This window comes from Aphis gossypii, chromosome 2 (assembly GCF_020184175.1).
Source record: "Aphis gossypii isolate Hap1 chromosome 2, ASM2018417v2, whole genome shotgun sequence".
Classification (NCBI taxonomy): domain Eukaryota; kingdom Metazoa; phylum Arthropoda; class Insecta; order Hemiptera; family Aphididae; genus Aphis; species Aphis gossypii.
The window spans coordinates 60493632-60511067 of record NC_065531.1 but is presented as its reverse complement, the minus strand read 5'-3'; the positions used below and the strand labels follow the sequence as shown (position 1 = coordinate 60511067).

At 25.0% G+C, this 17436-nt stretch overlaps 1 protein-coding gene across 3 annotated transcripts; it reads left to right on the top strand.

The window, feature by feature from the left end:
* The first annotated feature begins 182 nt into the window (after nucleotides 1-182).
* LOC114133037 (rho GTPase-activating protein 26) lies at nucleotides 183-17264 on the top strand. 3 transcript variants are annotated; one of them, XM_027998661.2, is made up of 23 exons: nucleotides 183-349; nucleotides 459-638; nucleotides 6451-6608; nucleotides 7874-7945; nucleotides 11483-11584; nucleotides 11670-11780; nucleotides 12571-12675; nucleotides 12768-12842; nucleotides 12928-12997; nucleotides 13062-13124; nucleotides 13198-13298; nucleotides 13373-13467; nucleotides 13542-13623; nucleotides 13688-13796; nucleotides 13876-14112; nucleotides 14195-14300; nucleotides 14366-14525; nucleotides 14588-14701; nucleotides 14764-14877; nucleotides 15111-15403; nucleotides 16031-16093; nucleotides 16684-16763; nucleotides 16881-17264. In XM_027998661.2, the coding sequence occupies exons 2-23, from the start codon at nucleotides 479-481 to the stop codon at nucleotides 16970-16972; spliced, it is 2562 nt and encodes an 853-aa protein (XP_027854462.2). In that variant the 5' UTR covers nucleotides 183-349; nucleotides 459-478; the 3' UTR covers nucleotides 16973-17264. The 3 variants fall into 3 exon arrangements, with proteins under 3 accessions (XP_027854462.2, XP_027854464.2, XP_027854465.2); XM_027998663.2 differs by lacking the exon at nucleotides 16031-16093; XM_027998664.2 differs by lacking the exons at nucleotides 16031-16093; nucleotides 16684-16763 and having other exon boundaries at nucleotides 16881-17035.
* The last annotated feature ends 172 nt before the right edge of the window (nucleotides 17265-17436 follow it).

Here is a 17436-nt window from a genome sequence, read left to right as displayed (position 1 = left end):
CTAAGATAAGTTTACTACTATCACGCATAGAGTAATATTATTTACTCTATGCAGCTGCAGCCTGCTGCTGTTTGCTTGGTATGCGTGTATATTTATCATTCTTTAACCATAATAACGTAACCGTTGATACCGATTGTACCAACACTAATATGCATTTTAGGTTAATAGGTTATCAGTCTCTCTTGTTTTTAATTCCTATTTGGACACGATAACGCCAAGAAGTTGTTTGCTTAGCTAGTTTCCTATAAAAATTATTTCATTTGTATTTAAAAAACATAAAAAGTTTAATAAATTTACGTATTCGAGTTCCTAATATTGTTTATCTTATTTTTATATTCTATTACAACTGGTAAGTTGGTAAATACTAAAAGTACTATAATTAATGATTATTAAGTTGTTTGTTTATTTTTTATCTAAATTCTATTAATTTAATTTATTAATTGTTTTATTTATTTCAGGATGATTTTTATCAACAAAAATGGTGATTGGATTACAGCCTTTAGAATTTTCTGACTGTATTACAGACAGTCCATATTTTCGTCAAAAACTGCATGATCATGAAAGAGAATTGCAAAAAACTAATCAGCAAATCAAACGTTTAATAAAGGAACTAAAAGATTTGTTAAATGCTGCTAAAAGTGAGTTAAATACTGAATAATTAGTAGGTATAATTGTAAATGTTAACAAGTTCATTATATTACACAGAACAAACTTATATTTTAAAATCAAATAGGTAGGTAGGTTTTAGGTATCTGCTTTTTATTTCAGTTACAATAATCAAAAATAAATATTAATTTTATTATACTGTTTTAAATTGGTAATTATAGGTATGTTTTTTAAAACTAAGAAATTGTGGATTAATGAGCATTTGTACTTGGTATTAATGATTTATTCATAGTTATGGTACAAGTTATAAGCAATTGTTTGTCATTTGGGACAGTTTATATTCTATTTATTTACTTGATAATATATTAAAACAGAACAAAAATGAACGAATAACAAGTGAGTTATTATTGTTATTACATTAAAATGCAATTAAACAGAGAATTTCTTCTAATTTCTAATATATTTCAATAGTTTTCCAAAATCAAATTTTAGTGTATAAAATTGGTTTGGTTTGTGTTTTGGGTCATGTGCTGTATCTAAAATTCTAGATTTTCAAATTTAGAAATACCTACTTAAATTGTTTTCTTCCTTTGCAATGTATGTTTTGAGCTTTTTATATTATCTGGTACATTGTTTATGTATATTTTCAATTTTAAGATTGGTTAAAGGTTACCAGTATAATGTTCATTGGTTCTAGTGTCATTATTGTAGTCCCAGCTTATAACCACAATAGTCATAAATCATAACTATTTTATCTACCATATGAATATATGGACAATTTAATATTACCCTAAAGACTAAATTGTATCATAGAACTCAAAATAAAATTAAGTTGTATAATTATTTTTATTAAGATAAATATATATTTTGGCATATGACATATTATGTATAATACTTACCTCAATAATTACAATTTTATATAAAAATCCTATTAAATATTTTACAAAACATTTAAATTTCATATTATGTTAAATTTATTGAAATTTAAATACATGAATTTAAAAATACTTAATAAAATTAATTTTATAAACCTATTTTGTGTAATTCATTGTTTCTGGAATGTATTAAATGAAATCTAAGAAAATTAGTATAATATATTATATGGAAATTACTGAATTTCCTCCTAAATAATTTAATATAATATGCTTAAGTATTTAACTTTTATGAATCATATTATCTTCTTGGATAATAATTTTATTTTTGATTTTAGTTGTTTTACATAAAGTGTTTTATTTCCAATATATAATAGTTTTGTTAAAATTTAATTTTAAAATAGTGTTATTATTATATTGGTTTATGCCCTAGTTTTGTGTTGTATTCACGGATATATTGAATACTTTTTTTCTACATAAAATTCATAATTCTGCAATAGATTATACCTTTATCTAATAATGGCACATAATTTGTACTTTTAAAAGATTATTTTCAATTAAATAGTTATTATAACAGTATTTTTTAAATTATTGATTTTGAATTAATTCCATTTAACATTCTATAGATTCATAAATAGTAGACATGCCTATGAATTATACATATATTAAATATTTATGTTTATTTAATAATATTGTATGGTATTCTATACCGGTTATAAATGATTATCGGTGCCTAAATGTTTTCGTGTATAGTCATGAATACATCATTAAATTAAATATTAAGGTAGATAACAATTTATGTGTTTCAACAATAAATTCAATAATTGTGCATAAATTATATAGTCTTTAGGTAATATATTTTGTAACAATTGCATTTTCCCTTACACCTTAGAATAGTTTTATTTTATTATATCACTATAATAAATTATTCCAAAAACAGTGACTACCAAGTGCTAAAATGCATTATGTTTGAAAAAATTAAAATCAGTGTAAGAAATATAAAAATAATTTTATTAAATTCCAGGTAGTTAATGATAATTCTATTTAATTTTCTTGATAGACATAATATATATAAGTCCAACAAAATCTTTTATAGAAGCTTTTAATATCATTCTATAGATTTTTCTTATTTTAAATGCAACTTATTAATCATTATTATTTATATAATATTATTATTAATGTATTTTTATTTAAATTTATCATTAAATTAACATGTTTGATAGTAAGAAGTAATTCAAGTTAAAATCTTTAATTCTTTAAGATTTTTAATTTTTATAATAATAAAAACTTGATATTTCATTTATTAATTTTATTTTCTAAGTAAAAATTACTTATAAAGTATAGCTACTAATTTAAATCTTTTAAATACAATTTGAGAAAAAAAGATTAAAATAGTTAATATATTACAGATTGCAGCAGTATACATTTAAAATTATTAATTAGCTTTTTGTTAAATTTTAGATTTATCTGTTTTATTAATGTTGTATGTACATTGTCAATAAATTTACAACATTTGACATTAAATTAACAAATTTATTAATATTATTTCTAAACCTGAAATTGTATGTCTTATCTAAATTATATCTTGAATGATATTACTATAAATCTACACTGAAGTTACATTATTGTTAATTTCAATTTCTATGTTTTTGGATATTGTTGAATTGCTCAAATAAAAGTAAAAAAAAAAAAAAATTAAATCCTGTTTCAAAACATAAAAATTAATTAACAATTTTGTTTTTATATTATTTACAATAATTATTTAGAATATTGTTTTGGGTATTATATACCTATGTTAAATTTATTTTGGTTATAAACCTATTTTGATTATGTGTTTAATTTTACATCCACACAATTTAAATAATCTTTTTTTAATTATTATATTATGTATACAGTATATATCTTTTTACAAGTTTTATTGCTAAACATGTCCGAGCATATCGTTTTATACTTTTGGCATAAAATAAGTACCTACATAGTTTTTAGAAGCATTATACCAATATAATATAGGTATAGGTATATGTATTTTGTTATTTTGCCAACAAGGTACGCTAGTCACTTTTTACCTATTGGCATGAAACTTCGTAATAACTGTGAAAAAGAATACTATCAGCATGTACCTAGCCTACTCATTTAAAATGCATAATCAAGTATCTAGTGTCTCCGCGATTCCGTATTCGTACAAATTGCATTATTGTCAATCTAAATTCAATTCTTATGTTAATTATATTATGCACGTCACGAATTATTTACCGTGGCATTTAAAGATCGCCTTAGATTATGTTACTTATTGTAAAACTGTATATGAATCGCGGTGCTCGTTTATTTGAGTATAAATATCTTTATTTTTTTTAGAGTACCTACCTATTTATTTTAGTTAAATAATATTTTCTACGCTTTAAGACACTAAACGTTGTTACTATTGTATTGCATAATATGAAATTTAGCGATTCAATTGGAAAAAAAATCGTTATTAGTTTAATTTTGAATAATTTAGTGTTTTACTAAAAAATGAACCAGTTACATTTTGGGTTAACAACTTATCGTTAAACTATTTTTGTATTATTACATGGGTTTTCGTCTTAAATTGTATTTAATTAGTTTATAAGGACCGCTTTGATTTATATAGTTAGGTACGCGTATTTGAACTTATTTTGTGTGCTTGATGATTAAGTATTCAAAGGCAGATAATGTCGTTCGTATAATTCAGACTATGTTTTAATCAGATTTTAAGTTATCGAGGTCGAATTAATTTTAGAATTGTATACTTTCAGATATAGTCCAACTTAACGATTATTGTGTATGTTATGAATAATTTAATACGTAATTTCAATTAAAACATTTATGGTTTATTAGTCAGAAATAAACATATAGTAAAATCAACACTGAATTTATAATTATTCAAATTAAACAAAAAATTGTGTACAATGCATATGTTTGCAATATATTAATAATATTGAAAGTAAATTATATAAATTATTATTGTAGTACCTAACGACATTTCAAATTTATTTTTATTATTTACGCATTATTGATCGTTTTACTTTACAGACATACAGTATACAATACTTATTAGTTCTCGATTTCTGGTTGTTTTAAGAAGTATCTATATGCTATATTGCTATAATATGACCTATGTTAGATTTTAGATACTATTCTTTTTTTGTAGCATTTATCAAGTATGTTCACTTCCATTTTGTCCTTTAACTATGAATTAATTCAAATTCTGAGTTTCAGAATTTTCAAATATGCTTAAAGACCATATTTTCAAATTTTAATAGTCATTTAATTACTCCAATTAATAATATCGTAAACAAAGATAGTGTTTTTAGCTTAATTTATTTTTTGACAAAACTATTAATTAATGAAAAATGCATACTAGATATTTTAACTTCAGCATAAAGCATTTAACAATTTAATAAAAAAAATTTGGTAAATTTTTATTGTTGGAAATTAATTAAAAAAGGTTAACGTAAAGCCGCACAATTTTTTTATTAGTTATTAAAATGTAGATTTTTTAGCATGGTGTTAGCTATTAAAACGTATAATAATAATTTTGTTATTCAAAAAATATTATCCCCGGAAATTTGACACCTATACCTATAGGTCATAAACCTAGACTATAGAGTAAAGCAAGATCCTCAATATTTGCTTTACATTTCTTATACATTTCATTGTCTAAGGTTTATCAATTTTCACTGTATTTATGTGCATACATTTTAATAAACCGTAAATGAGAGTAGGTATGCAGATTTTATGTATAATGTATATGCATGTTGCACCTATTTCAATATCGTAGTAATGCAGTATTGGTTTAGTAGGAATACAATAGATAATTGATAATTGTAATGCAAGTATGATGACTGATGAGTAATGGGTATATTATATTGAATCTATACATCATATAGTATAATATATTATATAATACAACTATGCAAGTAGTTTCCGGTTTCATATAGGTGTTGAAAAAATATTAATAATATTATTAAAAAATAAATAGATTATTATTTATTATTATATTGTATCTTATATAATTATTAATTAATAATTATATTATAGAGCTATTACGTTATTAATTCAGCCATAACATCGATGAGTGTAAAGGTGTGATAATAATATGATCGAAACAATTTATCATTTATAAAAAAGCTTATAAATTAAAACTATCACCGATTAAATTTTAAGGTTACTTTTCATTAAAATGCTTAAAAGTTTATAGACATAAATTTTTATACTAGGATACGATGTTGGTGCATATAAAAATATATAAGAAGTGGCTCAAACATTATTGAAATTACCCACTTATTTTTTATATGACTTCCTAATATCTAATTACACACTATTTTGTACGTTTTAAAGAATTACTCATCAGTCATTATACAAAAATGTGACGTACTGACTTGATAATATTATGTATAAAAAATTGAAAGTATTGGTGTGTGGTGACTGCAGTAAATTGTAACTCATAAAATATGTTTTATACTTATATGGTTATAATACGATATATTTTTCTTTTGACGTTCAATAATAATAAAATAAGTGCGTATTATCTTATACAGGGTGTAATTAGATAATCTTACACATTCAAATGTAATTTCAATGTAAATTTGTCATATTTTAATTGATACACCTTGTGTAATATACATAAAACATAATATAGTAACTATAAATATTATTATGAATACAATATTGTGTGATTTTTTCGTTGTATGTTGTATTTACACATACACTTTTTATATTTAATATACACACAAATATTGAAATATATGTTATAACATAGATTCTAGGTATATAAGTAATATAAATAAATATTTTATAGTGATGATGACTGCTAAATCATTTTTTAATGACGAGTTATTGAAAATGTATATATAACTAAATGCGTGTAATATAATATATATATACCTATATTATATATAGGTATGTGTATTAGAAAAATAATAATAGTCTTATTTTTACGAATTTTTTAAAGATCTATCTCGAGCTCAGCGCATGGTGTCTAGTTCATTGCAACAATTCGATTTCGAATGCATTGGTACAACTCAAACGGATGACGAACTGGTGATAACTCGATCGTTAGCCGAATTTGGTCGCCTCATCTCATCCATCGAAGATGAAAGAGACAGAATGGTCAGTTTATATTATGTATATATGTATTTGTAGTAAGTATATTATACCTATTGACGAACGCGTTGATGTATATTGTGTGTATGTAAAATACCGTACCCGAGAAGACGTGTAGTTATACATACACATTTTTCTCTGCAGGTTGTAGGTATACGCGTGTGCTCGGTAGGCCCAGTTACTAACCTTGTGTGTCAGTGAAAGTGTGACGAGGAGCATGACAAATCGGCAATCGGATAGAGTTTAACGCACGCTGTATACAATATTATATTGCGTTCTATCGGATTTTTTAAAAAAAATAACTAAATTATATATATATAATATATATAGTTATAGATAATTTTATGACGTATTAATAATTATATTATAGTTTATGTACCTATATAAAATAATCTACACGTTTTAATCCAAAAATTATATTCCTGGTTGGTCCATATATAAAACTGTAGTTTTTGTTTTCAACTTTCTCGGCCCTTCAACATTTGAGTCATGTACCTATAGTTTCTTTAAATTTTACAAAAATAGTATTTTTTTAAATAACGAATTCGAAAAACTTTATCGGTATATTTGCTTCACAGTATTTTAAATATATTTTTTCTTTCTTGATAATTTCTATAGTATACCTATACCATCGCGTTTTCTAAAAAAATAATTTATTATATGATTACCAAATGTATAAATATAAAATATTATAAAGATTTATGTAATTAAAAAGTAATATATTTTATCGGGTTATGACGTAACTTTCCTTCGTTAAGGTTATTCTCATCTATTTGATAATATATTTTGCTCAATTCTTTTATTCTGTCATTTATTTTATTTCCGATTTTATGAATAGGTAATAGTATAGTTATTCTGTCAAATTGCATAAAAATGAAATTTATATAATATATAGATAAAAAAGACTTAATAATTATTTCAAAACGTTAAACTTTATTTGTTTGTTATTATTGAATTAAATATTATATAAGAGACCGATGTCAGATTATACAATTATATTTTATACTGACACGTTCTCGTTCTGGCGCAGTAAACGTATTGGTGAATTTATTCAAAAATATTATCAATTAGTACCTAATTACTATAATAATATTTTGATTATTATCAACAAAATTAGATACATCTAAATTTTGTTTATAAATCCTAATGTTTATTAGCGATTACTTCCCTTTTAGGATTACGATTATAATAGTTCTCCTCAAAATACTACGTGTGATAATAATTAATTAGTAATTACAAATAAAAACTAAATTTATGTTGTATCTTTACAGTTAGCCAGAGCTTACGACCAGTTCATAATCCCCTTGGAAAACTTCAGAAAAGAACATATTGGTGGAGTTAAGGTAAAATTATTATCAAATATTAAATACACCTTACAATTTATCATTTTAGAAACACGAATACGTATATTAATAGCATATGCGTGCTACACAGGGCACAATAATGTTGTCAAAATTTTTTATACTATAATAATTTTTTAAATAATTAAATATGTTATCTCGTTCGTGTAATAAAAAATCGAACAATATTTTAAAAGTAGAAATAAAATATATTATATTTTATTTACTCAATTATCAGTCTCATATAAATACTATAATTAGGTATATAGATATCATCAATCCAATAATTATTTAAAAATAAAAAGTCATTCAATCAAAAATTGAAAAATGGTCAAGTTTTGCGTATAAATGTATTTATAATATTGTTTGCTGAACTCGTCATAAGTACATTTAAATATTTTTTATACTTAAACACGTTTCAAATTAAATTACGACGACGACGATGATGATAATAATAATATTCATCATATAATAAAGTATACAATAAAAATACTGTAAATTAATTTTATATATTCATATGTAGTTATGTATGAAATTGAATAAATAAATAAATATAAAACCACTTCAAAAATCGAAACGTGTACTTGGAGTATAGGCGAGTTCGTAACAAGGAAAAATTAAAGATTTAGTTCCACTTTTCTATAAATAATATGTAGGTACCTCTTCAAATTTAATATATTTTTGTTATCATTTTAACTTTTACATTAATATAAGGTTAACGTTCAGGTCAGCGATCACTACAAAATTGACTGTTGTTATTTTTATCGTAACTTTCGGGATCTTTTATTGTTATATAGATTTATAATTTATTTTATCTTATTAGTTACCTATATGTACAACCATAAAATTCGTCTATTTAATATATTATAGTATATTATAATTTATATGGAATAGTGTTATGTAAAAAGTACTGCCGACAAGAATAGTACTCAAATAAATTCTACCTTTTATTAATTTTTATTTTATAATACATTAGCCATTAGCGTGCATAAATTAGTCTAATATTGAACTAAATACATATATGTAGGTATTACATATACATTATACATACATGTATCTAGATACCTATCTTATCCTTAAGATTTTTTGATCACACACGCCGCTATTACACTTGACGTTTTTACTTACAATTACTAAATTACATATCTAAATAGTAAATATCTGTACCTACATTTTATGCATGCAGAACACAAAATATTTGTTTTGCTCATATAGCTGCGGGTTGGTAATTAGACCAGGTCTAATAAAATACAACCAATAGCTAATTAAAATGCGTGTATGAATATGTTATATATATCTAACAATGCAATCGAGAAAACGATACTAAAATTTAAGATTATGATCTTTTATTATTCGATATTTCGATGTACCGGAATACATTATCAAGTGTTTGTAATATATAATAATATAATAATAATCGACGATTGCTCACGGTCGTATTAAAACTGTACTTAAATAAGCGTGTCGTCGCAAAACCGTAATATTTGTACTGGTAATAAATAACAATTGTAATTGTTCAGTAATTCAGTCTCGGGGGAGGATGTACATTGTACGCGAAGCAACAAAATATGAAATATTTTACGGACAAAAAAAACTCATTCAATCAAATCTGAGAATAATAGTAATATTGCAATATATTTTCGTTATAACTTAAATGACATGACAAAATAAATAGATGTGATCACAATTAAATGAATTTTGTTCAGTTGCGCGCATATAAAAGGACGGGAGACTTCCGCATCTTTTGATCAATCTAAGTATACTTTAATAGTATAATAGTATTAGATATTATCTAACATAACCCATAAAATTTAGTAGAAGACTTATAACTTTTTATTTAATATTGTGTATCACTAATTTGTGATCGTACCTATATTAATAAATAAATAAATTGAAATTGCTTATTATTAGTTATAATAAAATTATAAGTTGATAATTGAAGCAAGTGCCAAGTAGTTATAACGATTTAAATAGTAAAAACATTATAATAAGACAATTTTGACTAACAGTTTTTATTTCTTTTCTCATTGCCTACTGCCATCAGCGCCATTTTATAATTTTCCTAAACATGCTCACTTTTTTCGTCAAGTTGGTTCCTGATCATATAATTTCTATTAAAATCATGTTCTACGTGTTTTTCCAGACTGTATCAGTAATCAGTATCAATTGTTATATTTATATATTTATATTAAATACATTATTTTACAAACAACCAGGCACGTACACATGGGGTTAGGGGTTCGCCTCCCCCCTGAAATATAATACCTACCTAGAAATTAATGTTTAAAAATACTGAAGTTTTAAATTGTCCCATAATTGAAATAGTGTAAACTTTTAGTTAGGTTATAGATAATATAATAGTACCTATAGAAATGTATAACCTAACCCTCCCAATATTTTTTTTTTTGTACAAAAATCTAATGATCAGTAAATTATTGATAATGATTACCTAATGACTTTGTCATTACTTCTCATATCTCATACATTTAATCATAGGCTTTACAAATTTACATTACATTTTAGTGTGATTTATAATTTGTATGTAGATACAGATGATAGAGTATAGATAGTCACGGACATATTTACACTTTAAACAGATTTTTTCTAAATTGCGAAGAAACAAAGTATCTATCGATTCTATCGACTGTTGGCCATCGTTTAAAACTTTTATTACCTAGCAAACATCTTTTCAAGTTTGTCAGTTATACGAATTTAGTATTTGTCCATTTTACATACTTTGGAATACTAAAATTAAATATCTGTCAAAATAAAGAACATTTTTTTTCAAAATATACAGAATATACAATATATTATAACAATAAACAAATTATAAGAAACTTGACCTAACAAAGCATAGTTAACAGTTTTACCAGCAACTATTACAATATACGCAAGACGGACCAAATAGAGGCAACTAAGTCTTCAATACCTATTTTAGATATATAGTATGTATCCCGACTCGTACAAGGAAAGTACGTGCTTTGCTTATTTTTTCCTGTTGACATTATTGTTCCGCCGCACGTCGTAGTCATTGGCATTCGATTTCCTATTGCCGTTAATCGCTTATGACATGATTGATGTGTAATAATAAACACGTTTGGATTTGGCTGATAACGAAGTTTTGGGAATTGGGGTCAGTGGCGCTGAATCCTATGTTTTAGTTTAAGATTAGTTTTTTTTAATATAGACCGTAGCTGAGATTTTATCGAACGCGGCTATGGCTTAAAATTCACCGCTTAAATAGCAATATATTAATACTTATTATAGGTAGGTACATTGATACATATAGATAAAAAAACTTTCAATTTTTATTTGAAAAATAGCAAAATATAATATAAGGTTAACTCCATATTATTTCAACTACTGTATTGACTCAAAAAATGCCTATCAAAATAATCCAGAGATTTAAAATTTGAATAATAAAGTAGTTTTAGAATCTTAAGGAAATATATATTTTTTTAAATTTAATTTTTATTGTTAAACTTATTTTTTTTAATAACTTAGAATTTAAATTTATGTATGGTATATATTGTATTCTAGGAAGGGAAGAAAAAATTTGAAAAACAAACTACTAAATTTTGTCAGAGTCAGGAACGTTATTTAAATCTGTCAACTAAAAAACAAGATTCAGTACTTCAAGAGGTTTGTCTTTACCATTACTTAGTATAGATAAAGATATATTTTATTTCTTTTTTTACTTTTGTATTGTATAATTTAATACTCCTAGGCTGATGCAACATTGGAAATGGAACAACGACATTTTTGTCAAGCTAGTCTTGAATATGTGTTTTTATTACAAGAAGTTCAAGAAAGAAAGAAATTTGAATTTGTTGAAACTGTAAGTTATTTCATTTTTAGTAATCTGAGTGATGTATCTAATTCAATTAAACTAACTAGTTTGAAAAATAAAATAATATTTTTATGTTAAAATAAACATCATTGAGAAATAAGGGATTATATTATTATATATCAATGAAAGTTTAAAATGAATATAATATTTATTTCTATGTATGGATAGAAAAACTTCAATATACAGTAGTTCTTTTGTATGGTATTAATTTTATAATTATGACAAATATTATTTTTCTCTCTCCATTAGCTTTAAGTACTTTATTGATAATTATTGCATATACTTATTATTATTATTATTTTTTTTACACATTTTTTTTTTGTGAATTTAATGGTTATTTATAATTTTTTATTAGTCATTATAATATATTTATGTTCTAGTTACATTTAAAGTTATACTTATTATAATATGAGTAGTATTAAAGAAGTAATAATTTTACGTATCTAAATAACTTTAATAACTGCTGCTATGTTTACATAAATATATTTATAGTTAATAAATAATTTGAATAGTAGACATCTCCTTACCTACTAAAGTTTAAATACAATTAAAGAATAATTTTAATAATATAATTTGAAACCCGTTCACACATAATATTTTATATTACACCATTGTCTGTATATGGAAATTTAAAACTTAATCTACGTATGAATGTATGATATATTTTTCAATTATATAAAATAAACTGTGCTCAGTTACACATAAATCAGGAGAGTAGTTATGATTTCTACGAAAATGATTTTTGTATGGCTTATGTGATAGCAATTTTTGTTTTTAGATGTTAGGTTTTATGTTCAGTTGGTTGACATTTTACCATCAAGGGCACGAAGTCAATGAAGATTTCAAACCTTATATGCGTGAATTACAATTTAGAATACAAAAAGTAAGAATTTAATAGCATTGAGAATGTTATCTGTGGAATTTGTCATAATTTATTAACATGTTTGCTTGTGTGTTTGTTAATACTAATGTTAGACTAGAGACAATTTTAATGAGACTCGCGACAAAACAGAATCTTTAATGAGAAAAATGCTGGAAATGAGACAGTCGGTAGGATATTGTATAGTTAATTATATACATATCATTATTTGCTTGTTTTGTCATTAATATTGGCTTATTATTGTTTTCTTTTTAGAAATCTTTGGAAACTAACATCAATAATCAGAAAGTTACTAGAGAAGGATATCTATTTCTTCTAGAAAGAAGTATAATCATTTAGTTTAACTTAAAAATACTATTACTCATATGTTTATTTTTTTTTTTTTTTAGAGCTTCCAGGATTTAAAAATACTGGTCAAGCAACTAAATGGTTACAAAATAAATCATTAGGAGGTATAAAGTGTTTAAATTTGGGTTTTTTTATAGAACATTGGTTTTATGATAATTATTTTCTAAATGATTTCAGATGCACTTAGTACAACTACATGGACTAAACACTATTGTATATATCGAAGAGAGACTAAAGAATTTGAAATGATTACTTTTAATCAAATGATTGGAAAATTTGTAAGCTTTTGATGTTATTTATTGTGTTATACTTTTACTTAAAAACATATTATTCAATCGATTTGTTTTTATAGAACACTTCCGAAAAAATGATAATTTCATCATGTATTCGTCGAATGTCTGATTCAATTGACAAACGATTTTGTTTCGATCTCACTAGTGATGATAGGTATGATTACTGATTTATTATTCATATAATGCTGCGTTATGTGTTAGTTAATACATTTTCATTTTGTTTTTAAGGCCTGGAGTGATATATACTTTTCAAGCATTATCAGAAGAAGATCGTAAACTTTGGATGGATGTTATGGATGGCAAAGAACCAGTAATTGAACATATTCAAATTTTATGTGTTCCATTCTTAATATTGGTCTTTTTTTGTTTAATAGGAGTATGGTGTACCCTCTGCACCAACATTAAATAGTGATAATAATATATTTTTGGATGATGCTGGTTTCAATTTTGTGACTAAATGTATTCAAACAGTTGAATCGCGAGGTATTTATTGATACAATAATTGATTTATCAAAAAAAGTTGCATGTGTTCAAGATTTCAATATTTTATTTTTATTAACAGGTTTAGATGAACAAGGGTTGTACCGAGTTGGAGGCGTAAGTTCTAAAATAACTAAACTCTTAGCGATGGGTTTGGATCGTCGAAAAACAACTAATGGATTGAACTCATTAAGCTTTCTTGATGACTGTATTGAATGGGAGACTAAAACAATTACTAGTGCTTTAAAGTTATATTTAAGAAACTTGCCTGAACCGTTAATGACATTTAAGTACCATAATGCTTTTATATCAGCTGCCAGTAAGACCTGATTCATTATCAATAATATGGTTATTTTTATCATTGCTAATCCTGTTGGTCTTATTTGTATAATCCATTTTAGAACAAGAAATAAGATTGAGACGTATAAATGATGTGCACATTCTTCTTCACAAAATTCCTAAACAAAATTTCAATATGTTGGAACTGTTAGTCAAACACTTATGCAAGTATGTGGTGATCTATTTTTTTTAATGTATATCAAATTGACTCACTTTTAAATATTATGATGCAGCGTTGTGACTCATAGTGAACAGAATCTCATGACAGTTAGCAATATAGCTGTATGTTTCGGGCCAACACTCATGAGACCTGAACGTGAAACAGTTGCAGCTATAATGGATATAAAGTTTTGTAATGTAGTGGTTGAAATTTTAATCGAGAATTATACAAAAGTAATGTTTATGATAACATTAAACTATTTTAATCATTTTACTGAATAAACATTTTCACTTAGGTTTTCAAAACTGAACCTGACCTAGAAGTAGAATATGAACCCACTCCAGGACCGCAACAACCTACTTCATCACAAAAAATGAAATATTCACCCGTTACCCCTGCAGTAACTCATGTATGGCAATACAATTGTTTAATATTCTATCAGTAAGCTTATAAAATATTTGTTTTGTCCAGGCAATTATAAAATCATACTATGATGGACCAATGCTAAGTACTAGTTTGCATAATGTAGGTGCAATACCTCCTACTATTCCGTCACATGCAATACCCATAGCAAATTCTAACAGGGTAAATTTAAATTATTTTTATTAATTAGAATACGATACTTTTTTTTATAATCTTATCAGTAACAAAATACTACAAAAGTATAAATTAAATTCTAATTCTAATCTATGTAAATAATTTAATATTAGTATATTGACTATAGAATTGTTTGATTAAACTTATATAAATTGATTATATATTGATTGCGTAGCAATTTTAAATCATTTAAATGCATACATTTTTGTTTTTATTTTTAGTTGAGTCTCACATCGTCTACTTCAAGTGCATTATCAGAATCAAATCTCCATAATCTGAACGCATACAGTAAACCCTCGACGCATGCTGCAAGTCCCAATAAAAGTTATTACTACTCTGTGGACTCCTCGCAAAATGCTACTAACACAAGTTCTAGTAGTTCAAATGAATCTGTTTGTTCGGTATTTTCGTTAGAAAATCCACAAATGCAACCGTCTAGGGCACCACAAAAAACCAAAAGAAGTATTAAAATGGGTGTACATTATGCAACAAGTTACAGGCCTCAAGACACTGTGTAGGTTTTTTTTTTAGGGGAACAACAGCTTGGATGCATGTATTATGATAACAAAACAATACTACAGGGTTGTTGGGCAAACTAACAGCAATAATGTCTAATTTTTTTTAGCAATGAAAATATTATTTGTTTATTAGATTTTTTTTCTTTCATATTGTCAATAGTGACACTTAATTGACACATTTAAATGTTTATATTAAAATTATAAAACATGAAACAAATATTATTTTCTTATTCAAACCTAATGTTTAATTTAGACTTAACTAATTTCATCATCTCACCTGATATAATATGATTGAGACAGTTATAAAAACAAGGGTTCAATTCTAACTCACTTTATTTTAGAATACAGAAAAAATTCTAAAGAACTTAATATGTTGGTCATATTTTTTGGCTGGGGTTCATCTGTAATTACTAATTTGTAAGATCTATTTTTTACACTTCTTGTTACGCTAACATCATTATTTACTATGATAATAACATAATGGAATTGGGCTCTTCTTTTTTATAAATATCTCAATATTATTTGCATCAACAACAATGTATTTAAGCACTAACATTTTATTTTAAATCACTAATATAACAATTGCCTTACTATGTATTTTTTTTTTTTGGTGTTGGAATAAGTGGTTCATACCTGGCGTCATTAGTTGGTTGTCGCATTAGTCCTCCGTCACACTTAACATTAAGGTTAACACTTATGTTTAATTTGTTTTTACATACATTAACATCTTTGGTGGCTGTAAACTATACTATTTAGCATTGCTTTGCAAGGGATTAAGGAAACTATTGCGTTCTATCATTTGTCATATACATCAATTTATTTCAATTACTTGAACTCAGTGATAGTTTTACAAATGTATTGCCATTTATTTTTTCTAAATAGTAAATTATATCAAAATGAATATTATCACTTATTCTCCTGTTCCCTCTTCTTCATAGGCGAACTTCAGACATGTTATCGTTGTGTTTTTCATATTAATAACTAAATCAATTGTAAACTTACAAACTAACCTACTAACAATTTAATATTAGAATTAGAAATACACAATGAATTTCATAAGTATGCTTTGGAAATATAAACTTTAAATTTATCTTAAAAAATTTGACAAATGTTAACAATAGCTTTTTCCACTTTCTATTTACGCTTATTATTATTATTATTACTATTCCTTGTACAAAGCTTACTAATGTGCAACAATTTTATACCACCAAAGTATCTAATTATTTTGTATTTCTAATTTTTACACTGCAACATTGTGCTCGTTTTATGTTTGTAGAAGAGTTCGTACTTTGTATGCATGTCTCGGAGAAAATGATGGCGAACTGTCATTTGAGCCAAACCAAATAATTACAAACGGTACTTTAAATTGTTTTTGTTTAAACACTGTTACCTATTGTTGACTGATGTTATAATTTCAGTGAATTTGGTTCATTGTTACATTATGTATTATTGAGAATCTCTATTTGTTCACAGTGCGATCTTCGTGTGAACCCGGCTGGTTGGAGGGCACGCTAAACGGCAAGACTGGCCTGGTACCAGAAAACTATGTTGAACTATTACCATAATAGTTATAACTAAATAATAACTTTTTCCTACTTACTAGGACAAGTGCATTTTGTTTTTAATTTATATTTGTTATTGCTTTTTGTTATGTAATTGGGCCTAAAGATCATTTGTTAATGCGCACATTTATAAAAAAAAAAAAAGCAGAGTTACCAAAGAACATATATGCATACTAGTTTCTGTAACCAGTATGCCAACTTCAATACATTCACATCACTGAAGTTTATGTGATCTCAATAATATCATGAATTTAATTTGAGTACAAATTTTTCTTTAAATTTTCAGATAAATTTAGTTCCATTTGATCCCCCCTAAATGTTTGGCCCATTATTTTATGAATAACTTTTTTATTATTATTATTATTATTATTAGATAATCTTTTCCAATATTTAATTATCTAAGTTTAAAATTTTATTTTTGTGATAAAATTATATTACTTCATATCATTGGTGTATAATTCATAATG